Consider the following 16,699-nt stretch of genomic DNA (forward strand, 5'->3'; position numbering starts at 1 on the left):
TTCTTGCAAAGCGTGTAAACGTTTTAATCGAACTATTATATCAATCTGACTATCAACAATAATGGCATTATTGTGTGCATGCAACCGTACTCAATCAACAGATAAACCGTACTAGGCAAGAATGAGATCAATGCATGTAACATAAACCTTTCATCTTGAAAAAAAGAGAATGTACATTATTCGACAGTAATCGCTCTGATTACATAGCTGCCTTTACAAGAGGACACGTTATATTCCAAAATAATTTACATGGTCACATTTCTATGCTGACAAAACAAAATGAAAAGTTTAGAAACGTGTACCAAGAGCTGAACTTCATCATGTAGGCCCTAACCAAAATAATAACATGATGCCCATTTGAGATTAATAATAGGAGACAATTCAAGGGCAAAGGAACAATAAAGCACAAAGGACAACAGTCAATGAGAGCACAATTCCACAGAACCCATGTCTATTTTTAACAGAAAACAATGGCCTCAACATTTGCCAACCCTTCCCAATTCCTAAACTCATATTTGCAAAACATTTACATATTTCCAGCAGTGTATGTGGGAGTGTACGCCCATTCATACATCTCTGCACACTGTACTAACGTAGCCCTTCAAATATATTTTTCATGCAACTTTATGTACAAAGCATCATAACTTCAGTGCAATTCTGTCTAACAACGACACATTTGAAATGTCGAGGTGGAAAAAACACACCACAAAAAAAACATATTTGGTATCCAATATTTTTGCAATTTCCCCACAGTACAAATCACTCACTACGATACAAATAAATTAAAGCTACATATTTTCCCTAAAGGATATGACCACTAGCATTCAGTAGCTCTAAAACTCTCTATTAGTCAGAAAGACTGAGCAGAGACCAGTAGCTTCTGGGAAACACCTCAGACCTCCATTCATATGACCCTGATAATCAGGCCCTCAACAGCAGGCTCTCCTGGCGCTAGCGGATGCCTAGGATCTGCCTGCTCTTGAGCTGGTAGTTCCTCTCCACCTCCTCCAGGGCCTGGGCCCGCAGGTTGGCTGCCTGCAGCCTCCTCTTCAGCCCTAGCTCCTGGCTCTTCTCACTCTGCTTCTGATCGGGCCTTTGGTTCTCTTTGCTGTCTCCGGCAAAACTGACCTTCTTTCCAGGGGAGATGTTCTCCTCTCCCACATCTAAGGGGCCAAGATGGCAGAGTTACACATGTTGAAAAGGTTTTATTGAACGCTACATTATTTGCAGATAAAATACCCTTCCGTAATATGTAGGATTGCCTCAGTGATTAGTCAGTCTACCAAAATAATTCTGAAGTTCATAATTTGCCCAGATAAAAACACAGGTGTCTTAAAGTGACCTAAATGTGTTCCCTCCCCTTTTATGTCATCTGAAAACATGGTTACCCTATATCATATTGTTCAACTTCAATAAAGAAGAAAATCACGTATCCTCCCTTTTCCTGTTTTTTCGCTTGACTCCCATACCTATGTCATTGGAATAGAGTGGTGGCAGGGCCTTCTGCTGTTTTACCAGATTGTAGCTCTTTAACAAACTCTCCGCTCTGAAATCAAAAGAAAACATTGTTGGGAGTCAAAATAGATTATAGCCAACCCTCTTGCAGTTTTATAGCAAGGAATGCGATTATGACACCAAAGCGGGAAGCAAAGGTAGAATTAACACAACTTGGAGGAGGATTAAAGCCCTAGCATTTAGTCAAACGTGACATTAAAAACAGCAGTTTGCTGCATTTCAAGTAAAGCGATCCAAGGGAGCTTTGTTTTACCTGGCAAGGTTCTCATTCGATATTCTCTCACGAACACAAAGCTCCTGCTCCCGCTCTGTAGGAGGAATACAAAACACATTCACCAGAGTTACATCAACATTCCACAGATTACAAAACTATTCAGTCTGTGTCCTCAGTAGCATAGCCAGTGACACATTGACTACAAACAACAGTCATTACAGACATTTCAGCAGTCCTCACCAAGCAACACTGATAATAAAAAATAAAAAAAAGCTAGTTTCAACACCAGAGGTCTCATCTGTGACTAGGACATTATAGAAACCAGGGTTGGGGTTGAATCAGTTTTCAATTCAGTCAACTTAAGTGATTAGAAATGTGAATTAAGAACAGAATTAAGCTTAATCCTGATAAGGGTAAACACTCACGCTCCAGCCTCTCCTCACGCTCCTTTAGGGCCTTCTCCCTCTCCCGCAGCGCTTGCTCCTTCAGCCTCAGCGCCGCGGCGGCCGGGGAGGTTGAAGACTCGGCTGGCTTTGGCTTCTCTGGATCGTCCGACCTCCTCCAGTTGCGCGCCTGCATCCTCCTCTGCTCATCGGCGACCACGTCCACCAATAAGCTGCTCTGGAGAATGGACTCCACAGAGGGCCTCAGGTAGTCCTGGCAACGAGGCACAACAACAGTCAAATCAACAAAACAAACTGGCAGGTAGAGTAGAATGGTGGGCGGGAGGGATTAAAATCTCATGACATTGAAATTGTATATTGAGCATAATTATGTGCTTGGAGATGGAGACAAATAATCATCTCCTCAACAGGTATGCAGCAGTGAGGAGTTGCTCACAAGATGACTTGAACTTTAGATGGAGATTTTCTGTACTGTGAAACATATTCCAAACCTTTAAATGGAGCATTCTGGACAGGAGTGTGTTCAGCTCCTCTGAGTACCGGTAGGGGATCCTCCTGAACGTCCCCTCTCGGATCTTCTCTGCCAGCTCTTTTTGGTTATAAGCTGTGAAAGGAGGCCTAGATGGAAGAAACATGTGTCAGACCTCAACTAGCCGGTGCCCCCGCACATTGACTCTGCACCGGTACCCCCCTGTATATAGCCTCCCTACTGTTATATTATTTGACTTCTGCTCTTTTTTTCTCAACACTTTTTTGTTGTTGTTTTATTTGAATTTTTTTATAAAAAAATTAATGCATTGTTGGTTAAGGGCTGTAAGTAAGCATTTCACCGTAATGTCTACACCTGTTGTATTCGGCGCACGTGGCCAATAAAATGTGATTTGATTTGATTTGACTGAGGGATATTTAGTAAGAATATAGATGACAGGTAAAGTAACTTACGATAAGGCACAGAGTTCATACGACAAGCACCCCAGGGACCAGATATCCGATTTCTCGTTGTAGGACATGCGATTAATTTGTTCCTGTAAAATATGAAAATTGTCCACACATGGACAGATTGATTAGAAAACTTGAGTATGGGGTGGGAGGGAGGGGGGTGTTGAAATGTGTTTCTTTTTCTGTACCAATTATGTTGATTGGCCTTTTTGAAAATGGGCAAATCCATATGAATTGTATCACTTTTTGACAGCATCCCTTTTGATTTAAACAAAACTTTCCATTCATGTTTGTCCATGGAAGAAGTGGTCAGAAAGTGATTTTTTTGGACCTCAATCCCAAAACATTCAGGAGATATGTGCTCAAAATTGCCTCATTTTGCATACTCTACCATACCATGAGACACCATCTCTTCATCACTGGAAAAGATAAACGATTGAGTTTGATATCATTTAAATGCTTACAAACAGTGCTTCTTTGAAAAAAATGGGGGAATAAAAATTATGAAGAAATGTTAACCTTTAGTGTCAATTATCTAACAACTAGTAAACAAAAAAAATCCTATTAGCATATGTTGTAGCATAGACCCTACTTAACATCATCTGAGGTATTTTTGTTGTGCACGTCATCGGTTGAGACAACATGCGCTTGAATACAGGGTGGGTGTCATTTCAATCATAGAAATAGAATTCATAGAATTGACCTATCCCTTCAGACCACTGCAATTTAGCTGGTACACCATTGAAATTAAAAAATTTACTGACATTTTAACTTCTAATTACTACCACAAAGGTGGCCGTCGGTCCACCCACCATCGAATGTCAACTTAAATGGTCATGATTATTCTATCATCTATATTTCTGTGATTTCCTATGGAAGATTGAAAGTGTAATTTAAAACAACATATTCCCATTCAAGTCAATATTCTCCATGTGGACCTCCAACAATCTTTGTGGTACCATTTGAAAGTCAACATTTGAATTATATTCCCATTTTAGTACATTTATCAGCCAAAACATGACACCCACCCTGTATTGAAGAGCATGTTGTGTCTCAACCGATGACGGGCACAACAGCCCTGTTTGTAAGCTTTTAAATGATATCAATCTCAACCGTGTATCTTTTCCAGTGATGAAGACATGGTGTCTCATTGTATGGTGGGGTCTGCAAAATAGAGCACCTTTATCTCTTGAATGTTTTGCCATTCAGGTCCAAAAAGTATGGAAGGTTTTGTTCAAATCAAAAGGGGTGCTGTCAAAAAGTGATTGAATTCAAATAGTTTTACCCAAATCCAATAAATATGTGTAAAAAAAGAAAGAAAACCAGAGTCTCTCTCCAAACGCTACATCATGAAAAAAATGTTTTACTTTGAAAACCATAATCATAGGATTCCCAATTGTATGATGGCCTTTGCTTTTGCTATTGACTCACAGGCGACATGTAGTAAGGGGTTCCGACGAAAGTCTTAGCGAAACTGGTGTCATGGTTCAGGATTCTTGCGAGACCAAAGTCGCCGAGCTTGACATTCTGCTTGACATCCAGGAAGATATTGGCAGGCTTGAGATCTCTGTGCAGCACTGTGGCTCCACCATCGCTCCGGCGATGGCACTCCTTCAGTGCAAGAGTGAGCTGTGCCATGACTCGCATGATGAACTCCTCCTCCAAGTAACGCCTGGCCACCAGGAACACAACATGCACGGAGTTATCAACCAATACTGTTACGTTGAACATGCCAAATGTACACCAAATTTGCAATTAGTATAATTAATTTGAGTCATGCCAACCCTTAGTTTGCCTACAGGCTGGGAGGCCAGTGTTCAACACCCACAAAGGGTGGGTTGTCGCCGTTCGCCACCTAGGTGTCAGAGTGGGATGGCCATTGGAGATATGTACAGTGCATTTGGAAATTATTCAGACCCCTTGACTTTTTCCACATTTTGTTACATTACAGCCTTATTCTAAAATGGATTAAAAGTTTTTCCCCTCATCAATTGCAAATTTATTAAAAATACAAAACTGAAATATTACATTTACTTAAGTATTCAGACCCTTTACTCAGTACTTTGTTGAAGCACCTTTGACAGCAATAACAACCTTGAGTCTTCTTGGGTATGACGCTACAAGCTTGGCACACCTGTATTAGGGGAGTTGTTCCCATTCTTCTCTGTAGATCCTCTTAAGCTCTGTCAGGTTGGATGGGGAGCGTTGCTGCACAGCTATTTTCAGGTCTCTCCAGAGATGTTCGATCAGGTTCAAGTCCGGGCTCTGGCTGGGCCACTCAAGGACATTCAGAGACTTATCCCGGAGCCACTCCTGCGTTGTCTTGGCTGTGTGCTTAGGGTCGTTGACCTGTTGGAAGGTGAACCTTCGCACCAGTCTGAGGTACTGAGCGCTCTGGAGCAGGTTTTCATCAAGGATCTCTCTGTACTTTGCTCCATCTTTCCCTCGATCCTGACAAGTTTCCCAGTCCCTGCCGCTGAAAGACATCTCCACAGCATGATGCTGCCACCACTATCCTTCACCGTAGGGATGGTGCCAGGTTTCCTCCAGAAGTGACGCTTGGCATTCAGGCCAAAGAGTTCAATCTTGGTTTCATCAGACCAGATAATCTTGTTTCTCTTCGTCTGAGAGTCCTTAGGTGCCTTTTGGCTAACTCCAAGAGTGCTGTCATGTGCCTTTTACTGAGGAGTGGCTTCCATCTGGCCACTCTACCATAAAGGCTTGATTGGTGGAGTGCTGCAGAGATTGTTGTGCTTCTGGAAGCTTCTCCCATCTCCACAGAGGAACTCTGGAGCTCTGTCAGAGTGACCATCGGGTTCTTGGTCACCTCCCTGACCAAGGCCTTTCTCCCCCGATTGCTCAGTTTGGCCGGGCGGCCAGCTCTAGGAAGAGTCTTGGTGGTTCCAAAGTTCTTCCATTTAAGAATGATGGAGGCCACTTGGGGACCTTCAATGCTGCAGACATTTTTTGGTACCCTTCCCCAGATCTGTGCCTCGTCACAATCCTGTCTCGGAGCTCTACGGACAATTCCTTTGACATCATGGCTTGGTTTTTACTCTGACATCCCCTGTCAACTGTGGGACCTTATATAGACAGGTGTGTGCCTTTCCAAATCATGTCCAATCAGTTGAATTTGACCACCAATCAAGTTGTAGAAACATCAAGGATGATCAATGGAAACAGGATGTACCTGAGCTCAGTTTCAAGTCTCATAGCAAAGGGTCTGAATACTTATGTAAATATGTTATTTCCGTTTTTAATTTTTTATACTTGCAAAAAAATCTAAAAACCTGTTTTTGCTTTGTCATTATGGGGTATTGTGTGTAGATTGATGAAAACATGTAATACATTTTAGAATAAGGCTGTAACTTAACAAAATGTGTAAAAAGGGAAGAGGTCTGAATACTTTCCGAATGCACTGTATACATGATGGACAATGAAACCAAGGTAAACACGACAGCACAAAACACAAATACCTGTCTTTGATGCATGTGGTGATGAGGCTGGAGAGGTCGCCGCCTTCACAGTGCTCCATAACGATGTACAGTGTGGTGTTGGTCCGGTCTATGATGCGGTCATAATATCTCACAATGTTTGGATGCTTCAGCTCACGCAGGAGGTTGACCTCGGACACCAGCATATGCTTCTCGCTCTCAGCCATAGTGCCATAGTCCAGCTCCTTCCAAACTAGAATCTATGATTTAACCCAGACACCACAAAATTAAGCATTTATTGATTGGCCAAATGTTATTTCATTTCTAAGGCTTCACAGGAAATGCATGGAAGCAAATGCTTGATGTGGGGAACATACTTTAAAGAAAGCCTTCAATGTAGATGTTTATTTGCTAACTACTAACCAACTAGCTACTTGTTTTACATCAAATGCTGTCTTAAATGTTAGCTGTATTGTTCACATATGTAACGTTGGCTATATGACACCAAATCCTCAGTTTTAGGTAAACACCATAGCTTATGCTTTAGTTTTGCTCATAGATATTGGGAGGTCTGGTGTTCCCCTTTCTGTTTAATGAGGTCATTTCTGGACAGTATTTCTGTCAATTTTGGAACCCCTTTTGGCTCAAGAGCCAAGAGGCAAACGTCTCGTGTGGGCACGGGTTACCTGCCTGGCCAAGTGGTTTACTTAGTGAACTCAATGGAGTTGAGTTTACTAAGCTAGTGGCCATGTTGACTAACGTTAACTAGCTAGCTAATATTAGCTAGTAAGCATAACGTTAGCTACACTAAGTCGAACCATATATTTGGTCGATCACATTAGCAAACGTTACTGTAGCACAGGTAGCTAAGTTACATTTGCTAGCTTCTAGCTAGCTAGGTACAGTAAACGCTGTAAAAAGCAAAACGCTTACCTTCCCATCATATTTTCTCCGTATTTTCTGACATTTGCCATAAGACCCTGATCCTATGGTATACAACACCTCATAATCGTCAACACGAGATGGCATTTTGGCGAAGCTAGCTACTAGCTAAATGCAAAGGTTGCAATCTAAGGTAGCTACTGTAGTTTACTTTAACGTTAGCTAACGTACTGACAGTAGCTATTTGCAGGTGTTCAGCGAAGGAGAGCAAAAACGTAACCACTCTCGCAATGGCAAATATTATGGACGTCTTCTTTCTTTAAATGTAATTGCTGGCTATATCTCTTCGATCACTTATTTATAAGTTACAGTGTTTCGTGTTGATGACGAAAAGTAAACAAGGACCGCGGTCGCTGGTTTCAAATTGGTGCCTGAATTATTCAATGTGATTGGTCCGCCTACAACATATAGAATATTCTGATTGGCTGTAATTAAGATACAACATGCAGGTTGCTAAGCATCTGAAAGCCGCAATATTTGGCGCGGGTGTTTAAAGAGGAGGACTCTTTTCCGATGGAAACGTACTATTATGATTGCGGGGGAAATAAATTGATATGCATGTACTCATGTAATTTAAAAAAACATCACAGAACCCAATGTATAAATCTAAAATATGGAATCTTCCCTTACTGATAACACTACTCTGTGTGTTATAATCTCACCACAATGTGGCAGTAAAAGCAAACTGTTATTTTATCCTGCAAGTAACAACACGTAATTGCCGAGTGGTGCCACACATTGATAACTATTCTATCAAAGTACACATTGTCCATCTATGCAAGTTAGAATAGAGCAAAACAGAACATAATAGAACAGAACAGAATAGAAAACTGCCTGGTGCCACAAATCTAATAACAATGTATTGACTAATCCTATAATATCCAGTGTAAAAAAAAACCACCATGACTTTTGTGAACTATACAAGTATTTTCATCTTTAAGATTGTAACAACAAATGTCACACAGTGGACATCAAGAGACAGACAGCCCTCTTGGGTGTTTTTACCCCTGGCTCATTGGCTTGAATAATTTCTGCTGCTTAGCTTGTCCTTGTGAGACAACACTGGGCAGCCAGACTGAGTTCTCTGTCTGTCCCAGAGCAATGATGAATATGAATATCCCTCTGCACCATAAATCAATGTCAGGAGAGCAGTGTGTTAGAAATTGTTAGCAGTTGACCTCACATAGCGAAGGCTACATTCTGTGACCAAGCGTTATGATCTGCCCTCATCACAGAGAAAGTGGTGATACCCCACAACAGAACAACTCATTGATTTACTGCCTGCATTGCCAGGGAGGTTGTTTGCAGTTTGTACTAGAAAATGATCCTTCCCATTCAATTGACTGGGTGTAAGGTTGAGTGGGCCAGCAAGGCTAGATGAAAGGCAGCCATGAAATCTGCAGAGCGTTTTAATTACTGTGTGGTTGAAACTCGATACAGAGACATCACACTTCACCCGTGGATATCAATAGCCTTTTACCTGGGTCGTATTCATTACTGCACACTGTGGCAAAATGTTTTTCAATAGAGAACAAAAACGAGTGTTTCTTATTTGACAAGTCCAGGTATTCATTCCCTGTTTCAGACCATTTATTTCTGTTTGGTGCCTAATGAACACGACCCTGAACTTGTCAGTGTGAAATGATCTCATCATTGCCATCATATCACCAAGCATCTTACCTGTTGTGATGCTTTCTGTGAACAACAGGGGTCCACGTAGAGAGGCTAGTTTGCAGCAACAATATCTAATTCCAATTATGCCTGTGCACGTACTAGTCCCAAAAAGGTCACTGACACTAGGGCTGTTTCCATGGCGCCCTGTCATGGGCCCCGTGTAGCTCAGTTGGTAGAGCATGGCGCTTGCAACGCCAGGGTTGTGGGTTAGATTCCCACGGGGGGCCAGTATGGGGGGAGAAGAAAAAATTTTATGCACTAACTGTATGTCGCTCTGGATAAGAGCGTCTGCTAAATGACAAAAAAAAAAAAGGCACACAGGAGAGGCTAACAGGAATTGAGATCCAGCAAACACGCTATCCATCCTCCTCAGCGGAGACATGTGATCAACAAAGCCCTCTGCAGAGTCCCTCTAGGGGTTACCGCGGTGACAGGCGTGTTCGAATTACCCCTGTGTCACTCGCCTCTCTCGTCACGAGTTGCTGACACACGCGTCAGGAGGACACGGCAGTGCTCGTGGTGTGGTGAGAAACAGTCAGTCTGTCACCACAAAGGTAATTTCCTACAGAGGGGATATTGTGGTACCAGTTACCCTCTGTCTGTAAGCCAGCCAGGAGTGGTGGGGTGCTGAGCGTGAAGCTGACAACCAAAACAACAGAGACCATCGGGGGCTGCTAGGGGCCCTTGGAAGGCCACGCTAGGTGTCACCCATCACTCTGAGGACCAGGAGCTGGGAGGGAGAGACACAGGGGATGCCGTCTTGCAGTTCCCCTGACACTCAAGACGTGTCTCTATCCTCAGGTCTTGTGTGTACAGTGGGGTCCGAAATGATTGCATTCTCAATTCGACGCCAAACCTACCGCTGGTGTGCGTGGCCAAAGAGCTCTATTTTCATGTCATCTGACCAAAGCACCGGTTCCAATCCAAGTGCCAATCCCGTTTAGCAAACTCCAGGCGTTTACATTTGTTGGATGACATGAAAATAGAGCTCTTTGGCCACACACACCAGTGGTGGGTTTGGCATCGAAATGAGAATGCATAAGCAGAAAAGAACCCCATACCTACTGTAAAACATGGTGAGGGATCTTTGATGTTATGGGGCTATTTTGCTTCCCCTGGTCCTGGGGCCCTTTAACCATTTTGCAATAGTCATCTCAGTCTCCGGACTAAAACCCATTGAAAACCTGTGGTTTGAATTGAGGAGGGCAGTCCATAAGCGCAGACAAAGGATATCAAGGATCTGGAAGGATTCTTCTGTATGGAGGAATGGTTTAAGATCCCTCCCAATGTGTTCTCCAACTCATAAAACCTTTTAGAAAAAGGCTCAGTGCTGTTATCCTGGCAAGGTGAGGTATTGAAAACAGGCAGTGGAGTAAAGTACTTAAGTAAAAATACTTGAAAGTACTACTTAAGTAGTATTTTTTGGTATCTGTACTTTACTATTTATATTTTTGACAACTTTTACTTTTACTTCACTACATTCCTAAAGAAAATTATGTACTTTTTACTCCATACATTTTCCCTGACACCCAAAAGTACTCGTTACATTTTGAATGCTTAGCGGGACAGGAAAATTGCCTAATTCACACACTTATCAAGAGAACATCCCTGGTTATCCCTACTGCCTCTGATCTGGCAGACTCACTAAACACATGCTTTGTTTGTAAATTATGTCTGAGTGTTGGAGCGTGCCCCTGGCTATCCGTAAATTTAAAAAACAAGAAAATGATGCCGTCTGGTTTGCTTTCTATAAGGAATTTGAAATTATTTATACTTTTACTTTTACTTTTGATACTTAAGTATATTTTAGCAATTACATTTACTTTTGATACTTAAGTATATTTAAAAACAAATACTTTTAGACATTTACTCAAGTAGTATTTTACTGGGTGACTTTCACTTTTACTTGAGTAATTTTCTATGAAGGTATCTTTACATTTACTGAAGTATGACAATTGGGTACTTTTTCCACCACTGAAAACAGGGGTGTCAATAATTTTGACCCCTACCTCTTTGAGAAAAAACATGACTTGTTTAACAAAATCTCTCTCTGAGCAATTGTATTAGTGTGAAATATAATATTTCCCCCAAAAAAATGTTGCCTACAATATAGCTCAGTATTTTATTTATTTTATAGTATTTGTTGTTCATCTTGTGTGTGTGTATCTGCCTGTCTGTGTGTGTATCTGCATGTGTGTGACTGTGTATCTGTCTAAATGTGTATGTGTTTGTGTACTGTATGTGTTTATGTATAGCACACGTGCCTCATGGAGAAGTTGGTGGGTCTCTGGCATCACAGAAGTAATTTAAGTGAGGGTGGCAGATTAGCGGCGGTTGGGGGAGCCGGTGGCTGCAGCATTCATATGCCTGCTACCCCTCAGGAACCTCATGGCTATTTCTGTCCCCCTCGCAGGTCACCCTGGCCTTCCCCTGCCACAGCGGCAAGTTTTAGTGTTTGCGAACTCAAAGGGAGCAGCCACGAACCACATTTATCAACCAGACCAGAGCAGCCGATAAATGGTACCCTGAGGAGAGAGAAGGGTGCATTGCGGCCCGGATTTCGAGGCGTTCCTGCATGTGGGCATTCCTGCATATGCAGAAACCCCTTTTTATACTTCTATTGGTCAATTTTTAAGTTAGGACAGGCGGGAGGCAGGGGCGCTCCAGTACAGTAGGTGGCGTTAATGTACAATAATGTTGGATGCCAGCCGCCAATAACCCCCACAGAAGGAGAGGGGTCAACAACGGTGGCTAGCTTAAATGTATACCGCCAGACGGTGTCCTTCGCACCCACCTGTCGGCACTGCTTTCCCACAGTTCCGCTAACGACGGTGAGGGCTGGTGTTCGGCAGGCGGGAACGAAGGACACTGTGTACTAGCTTAGCCAGCTAGTCCTAAGGAGGACTCCGGTACACAGCAGACGGGGGCGACGCCGTGTGTTAGCTAACTAGCAAGCTAGCTGATGGTGTCGCTAACTATCAAGCTAGCTAGTACACGGTGTCACCCTAGCCGCCCGTCTGCTGTGCTAGTGGGAGGCAGAGATGACCGTTAGACAGTGGCCTTTATTTCCCTTTTAACCCACATTCAAAAGTGTCACACAAGCATGAAGATGTTATTTACATCAGCTCCGGGGTAAAGTTGATCCTATAGGTACAGATCTAGGATAAGCTTCCCTTACCCTAATTCTAACCTTAACCATTAGTGGGGGTAATGCAAAACTGACCCAAGATCAGCCCCCCTCCTCCCTTCCACCATCACTCCAGCTGCTATGGCGATGACATACCAGGCTGCCCTCTCTCGTTCCCCGCTTATCATCCTATACACGATGTATCATTTTACTACATCTGCCAGTCAGGCGGCTTAGTTTAACAAGTGGCAGTTAGGCTTGTCATTCATGACCTAACCGCATAATGTTTTATGTCTACCTGGCAACACATAAATGCAACAATCTTAGTAATTCAGTCCTATGCCAAACAGTAGGTTTATATAGCCATAAAACCTAGCGGTCAAACAGGGAAATGGTTCCAATCGTTTTTCCACCATTCATTTTTCCCATAGGGAATTTTAGAAACACTTAAAATAAGGGCTGTGTTTTGTGTAGGCTTACCCTGGCGAGACATTTTGATAATGTGATGTAAATTTCTCTCATACAAGGTCAATATATTCGGCTTTATTTCCTCTCAGATTTAAAATGCTAATTAGCATCAAAGTAGACATGCAAGACTACAAATCCCTGCATGTCATGTCTAGCTGACACCTTTGCTAACAGGTATTGTGTCAATTTAAAACTTGCACAAGACAGTTCACAGAATTGTACATTTAAAGAAATGTAGCCAATTTATTCATTACTAAATGTAGCTAACATGAGATAGTTAATCCAGAGATTCTTACCTTTGCCTCGAGTTGGCAGTCCTCGTCCAGATCATCATGGCATTTGTAGTTCTTTATGATAGCCACATTCACAGCTAATTAGTGTTTAATTTGTTGTTGCTGTTTTTTTTTTTTTGTGTGTGGGGGGGTAAATACAGGCAAATATATTGATAAACGTCACCTTGTCCTAGAGAGATTCTCACAGTTATCAAAACGTCACGCCAGGGTAAGCTTACACGAAACACAGCCCTTATTTTAAGTGTTTCTAAAATCCCCTATGGGAAAAATGAATGGTGGAAAAACGATTGGAGCCATTTCCTTGTTTGACCGCTAGGTTTTATGAGTATTATGACTCATACTCTATAAAGATCAAGAGAAATCTGCAGTGACAGATATCCCGAAAAGCACGGGTCTGTTCAGAATGGTATAATGCTACAAAATGTTCAGATATAAATTAATTTTTTAGAAGAGGTATGATATTCTGTCATGCAGAATTGGAGATCGTGTCAGCTCTATTCATGACATGTTTATCTGCAATGTCCTGTAACATTTCACCTCACTGGTTACACCCCAGGAGGAAACATGGTGACATTGATTCACTTCCTCGAACATGGGCTGTGTTCAGTCTGGCACACTGTAGCAAAACATTTTGGAACAGAAAATGAAGATCTACCTTATTGGACGAGTTTAGGTAATACCTCCCACCTCGTTTCGAAGCGTTTTCTTCCTACTGAGCACGACCTCCGTTTCACAGCTGAAAGATAATCTGTAATGTAAACCATTGGCTCTCGGTGGCCAAATGACAGACGCCACTGTTAGACAACGGGCACAGGCCAAAGCAAACACAGGCTTGAATTACTGTACCTGGAGACCGCTCTCCGGTGGAGTCACATTCAGTGCCCGAGTCAATAGAAAATGAGGAAGTTAGCATGACAATAAACCTGGCAGAAGCAATCACAGCACCGTAAATCACAATTCAATATGGACTTCTTGTGCTGTTTTAGGTGTGGAAAACAGGGGTTTGCTTACCCATACGACCCCAAGACACTTAAAAAACAAGTTTTTAATTATGTATGATTGACAAATGTTGCGCTCCTGTTGCGTTACATTTTTATTTTTACCTCACTTTATTAAGAAATTAGCTCAGCTTTATAGCAACCCAAGTGGCAGGGCTGCAGTTTTTCCCCCCCATATTTTCAAATTCGGGGGTGGGCCTTTAAAAAAAAAAAGTATAATGTTTCATTATGTACTATACTATGAGATCAATCAGCTCTCAATAGCTCACCAGTATATCACACATTCTATGACAGTGACATACTGTAATTCACCCTCTACATTTCCAACATATCAGTGAGAGAATGTCTCCAATCAAAATGTATGGACTTTTGAACATTAACACAAATAGAAGTTTAAGTGTGTCATCTTAAAGTGAAGGGAAGTGCACATCAGACACCTTTTGAAGCATGTCACACACAACATTTGTGTAGTACATCAAACACTGAGTACATGAGGCAGAGAAAAAACCAGACAAGCTTTCAGGATCTTTATGACCATCAGTTTTATTCCAGCACAAGTTCTTTGTGTGGTAAAATGGTTGTGTAGCTAGGAAGAAAGGGAGGAGTACAAAATGGAAAATAACGGACAGTTTCTAGTATCGTTTGTTAAAATTCCTAACATAATATATTTTTTCTTTCCTAAAACCATATCTAGGAAAAAATATATATTTTCCCCTGCCTTTCTTTGGAGAGACACTAACATTTTCTGTCACTCTCTCACATTGAAGGGCAATCTCATGGGACCGGCATGAAGATGACACCTAAAAAACATAAGGCCCATCTCCAAATGGACTCCATCTCCCGAACCAGCCAGCCCTCTGCATTTCATACACAGCCTCTGTTACTGTACAGTATTTCCGCGGTTTCGGAGGTGACGACTAAAATCTATTCCGTTTGGATTCCTTAGACATCATGATTTTGGCTGTTCATCCAATTTGTAAATTCCTCTGTGTGGCTTTTTTTCCATTAAAAACCATGGTAATAATAACAATTATGGGACAGAATTGCTGCATCATTGCTGGGCCGTGACTGAATTCCCCTCCAACGTGAAGAGTGATTTTTTTACTGGATGGCCCAGTTTCAAATAAAAAATACTTGATGCCCTACCACTAGACACCACCATAAGATTTAAAAGGCTAGATGGAGATCAGTAAGATGGCAATATGTCCACCAAGCCCTATAATAGTCTAGATGGGAGATTTGCAATACTGCATACACCAATAACGTCCCTTTTAGACCTACAAGTTGGAATCAGCCTAGGTTGAAGATTACAAAAGTTTAAGATAACGGGATTCTAGTATCCCATAACTCTTTGCAAAAATGGGACCAGCGTTGCTAGTTAGCAATGGTGCTAGTAGTTATCAATGGCGCTGGTCCAACGAATTTGTTTATTTTCAAACACTGCTGCATAGAATTATTACGTTGTCTTAACCTGTATTTTTTTAACCTAGGAATCAGCCAGTGTGTTTAGGTGGAGGGGCTATGGGTTGGTTCGAACCTGGGCCTATGTCCCCGTTGTAATACTTCAGAAAGGCATCCTTCCTTCCTTGTTTTGTTGAGGTAAGCACATATCTATAAGTGATTGGATAGGTGTACACGAGGTAACCACCCTGTTACTTACACCAATCCAACCACTTCAGATATAATAATAATAATAATATAATATGCCATTTAGTAGACGCTTTTATCCAAAGTGACTTACAGTCATGCGTGCATACATTTTTTGTGTATGGTGGTCCCGGGGATCGAACCCACTACCTTGTCGTTACAAGCGCCGTGCTCTACCAGCTGAGCTACAGAGGACCAGATCTGCGATTACTTCAAGGTAGGAAGGAAAGGATGCATTTCTGAAGTAGCGTGACAGTGCAGGAGCTGAGAGCCTGGCCGAGCTCTCTGGGTTCATGAAGCACACATAAAATAACATCCATGTCAGAGGTCAAACTAAAGGTCAAGGAACAGGGAATTAACACAGAAGTGACAGGTCTCGAAACCCTTTTTCATTTTTATCGTAATCTTTTTCTTTTCTTCTTCTTTAAACATTCATGATATTTAAAAACTAAAAACAAATCAGAAATAGTACGGACCAAGAGAGAGAGAGAACAACGGTTGCAGTCACTCACAACAATGAATTTCTTCCTCAGCTTTGTTATGTACAAGATTAAATATACCCATGGCATAAGGACAACAGTTCAAGTAATTTAAAAATGAAATAATAACTGACCACTAAGAGTGATTTGCCGCCAAAACTCCGATATCGCAGATCTCGCGACATCAATTATATATATTAAAAAAGAGGGGAGGAAAAAGACAACCACACACTCACTTAGGCAGGTTACGCTGTAAATGTACAGTAATGACACCTACGAGTTTGTAAGCCAAATTCTCAATTTTAGAATGCCGAGCATTAGGGTAGCTCAGTCTATAAAAAGTATATTTTTCTTATGTCATTCCCCACCCCATGACACTAAGCATATGGCTTAAATATTTGTAAAACTATGGAGTCCAATGGGGAGAAATTCAGCTTTGTCCGCCTTTTTCAGTTTGGCTCGCTGAGACAGTCCTATATGGGCAGAAATCCAATCTGCTCAGTGTAGCTGCACCATATCTGTGTGTGTGTGTGTGTGTGTGTGTGTGTGTGTGTGTGTGTGTGCG

The 16,699-nt window shown here is 41.9% G+C and overlaps 1 protein-coding gene across 1 annotated transcript; it reads right to left on the minus strand.

Moving 5' to 3' along the window:
- LOC121549326 (serine/threonine-protein kinase Nek2) lies at positions 1–7,806 on the minus strand. The gene is made up of 9 exons (XM_041861188.1): positions 7,440–7,806; positions 6,549–6,766; positions 4,504–4,744; positions 3,076–3,158; positions 2,625–2,751; positions 2,155–2,386; positions 1,769–1,823; positions 1,470–1,546; positions 1–1,163 (listed from the first exon to the last, which is right to left on the minus strand). Exons 1-9 carry the CDS (start codon positions 7,533–7,535, stop codon positions 952–954), a joined length of 1,341 nt encoding a protein of 446 aa, XP_041717122.1. The 5' UTR covers positions 7,536–7,806; the 3' UTR covers positions 1–951.
- Between the last annotated feature and the right edge of the window lie 8,893 nt (positions 7,807–16,699).

The sequence above is a fragment of the Coregonus clupeaformis genome, chromosome 33, assembly GCF_020615455.1.
Source record: "Coregonus clupeaformis isolate EN_2021a chromosome 33, ASM2061545v1, whole genome shotgun sequence".
Lineage (NCBI taxonomy): Eukaryota > Metazoa > Chordata > Actinopteri > Salmoniformes > Salmonidae > Coregonus > Coregonus clupeaformis.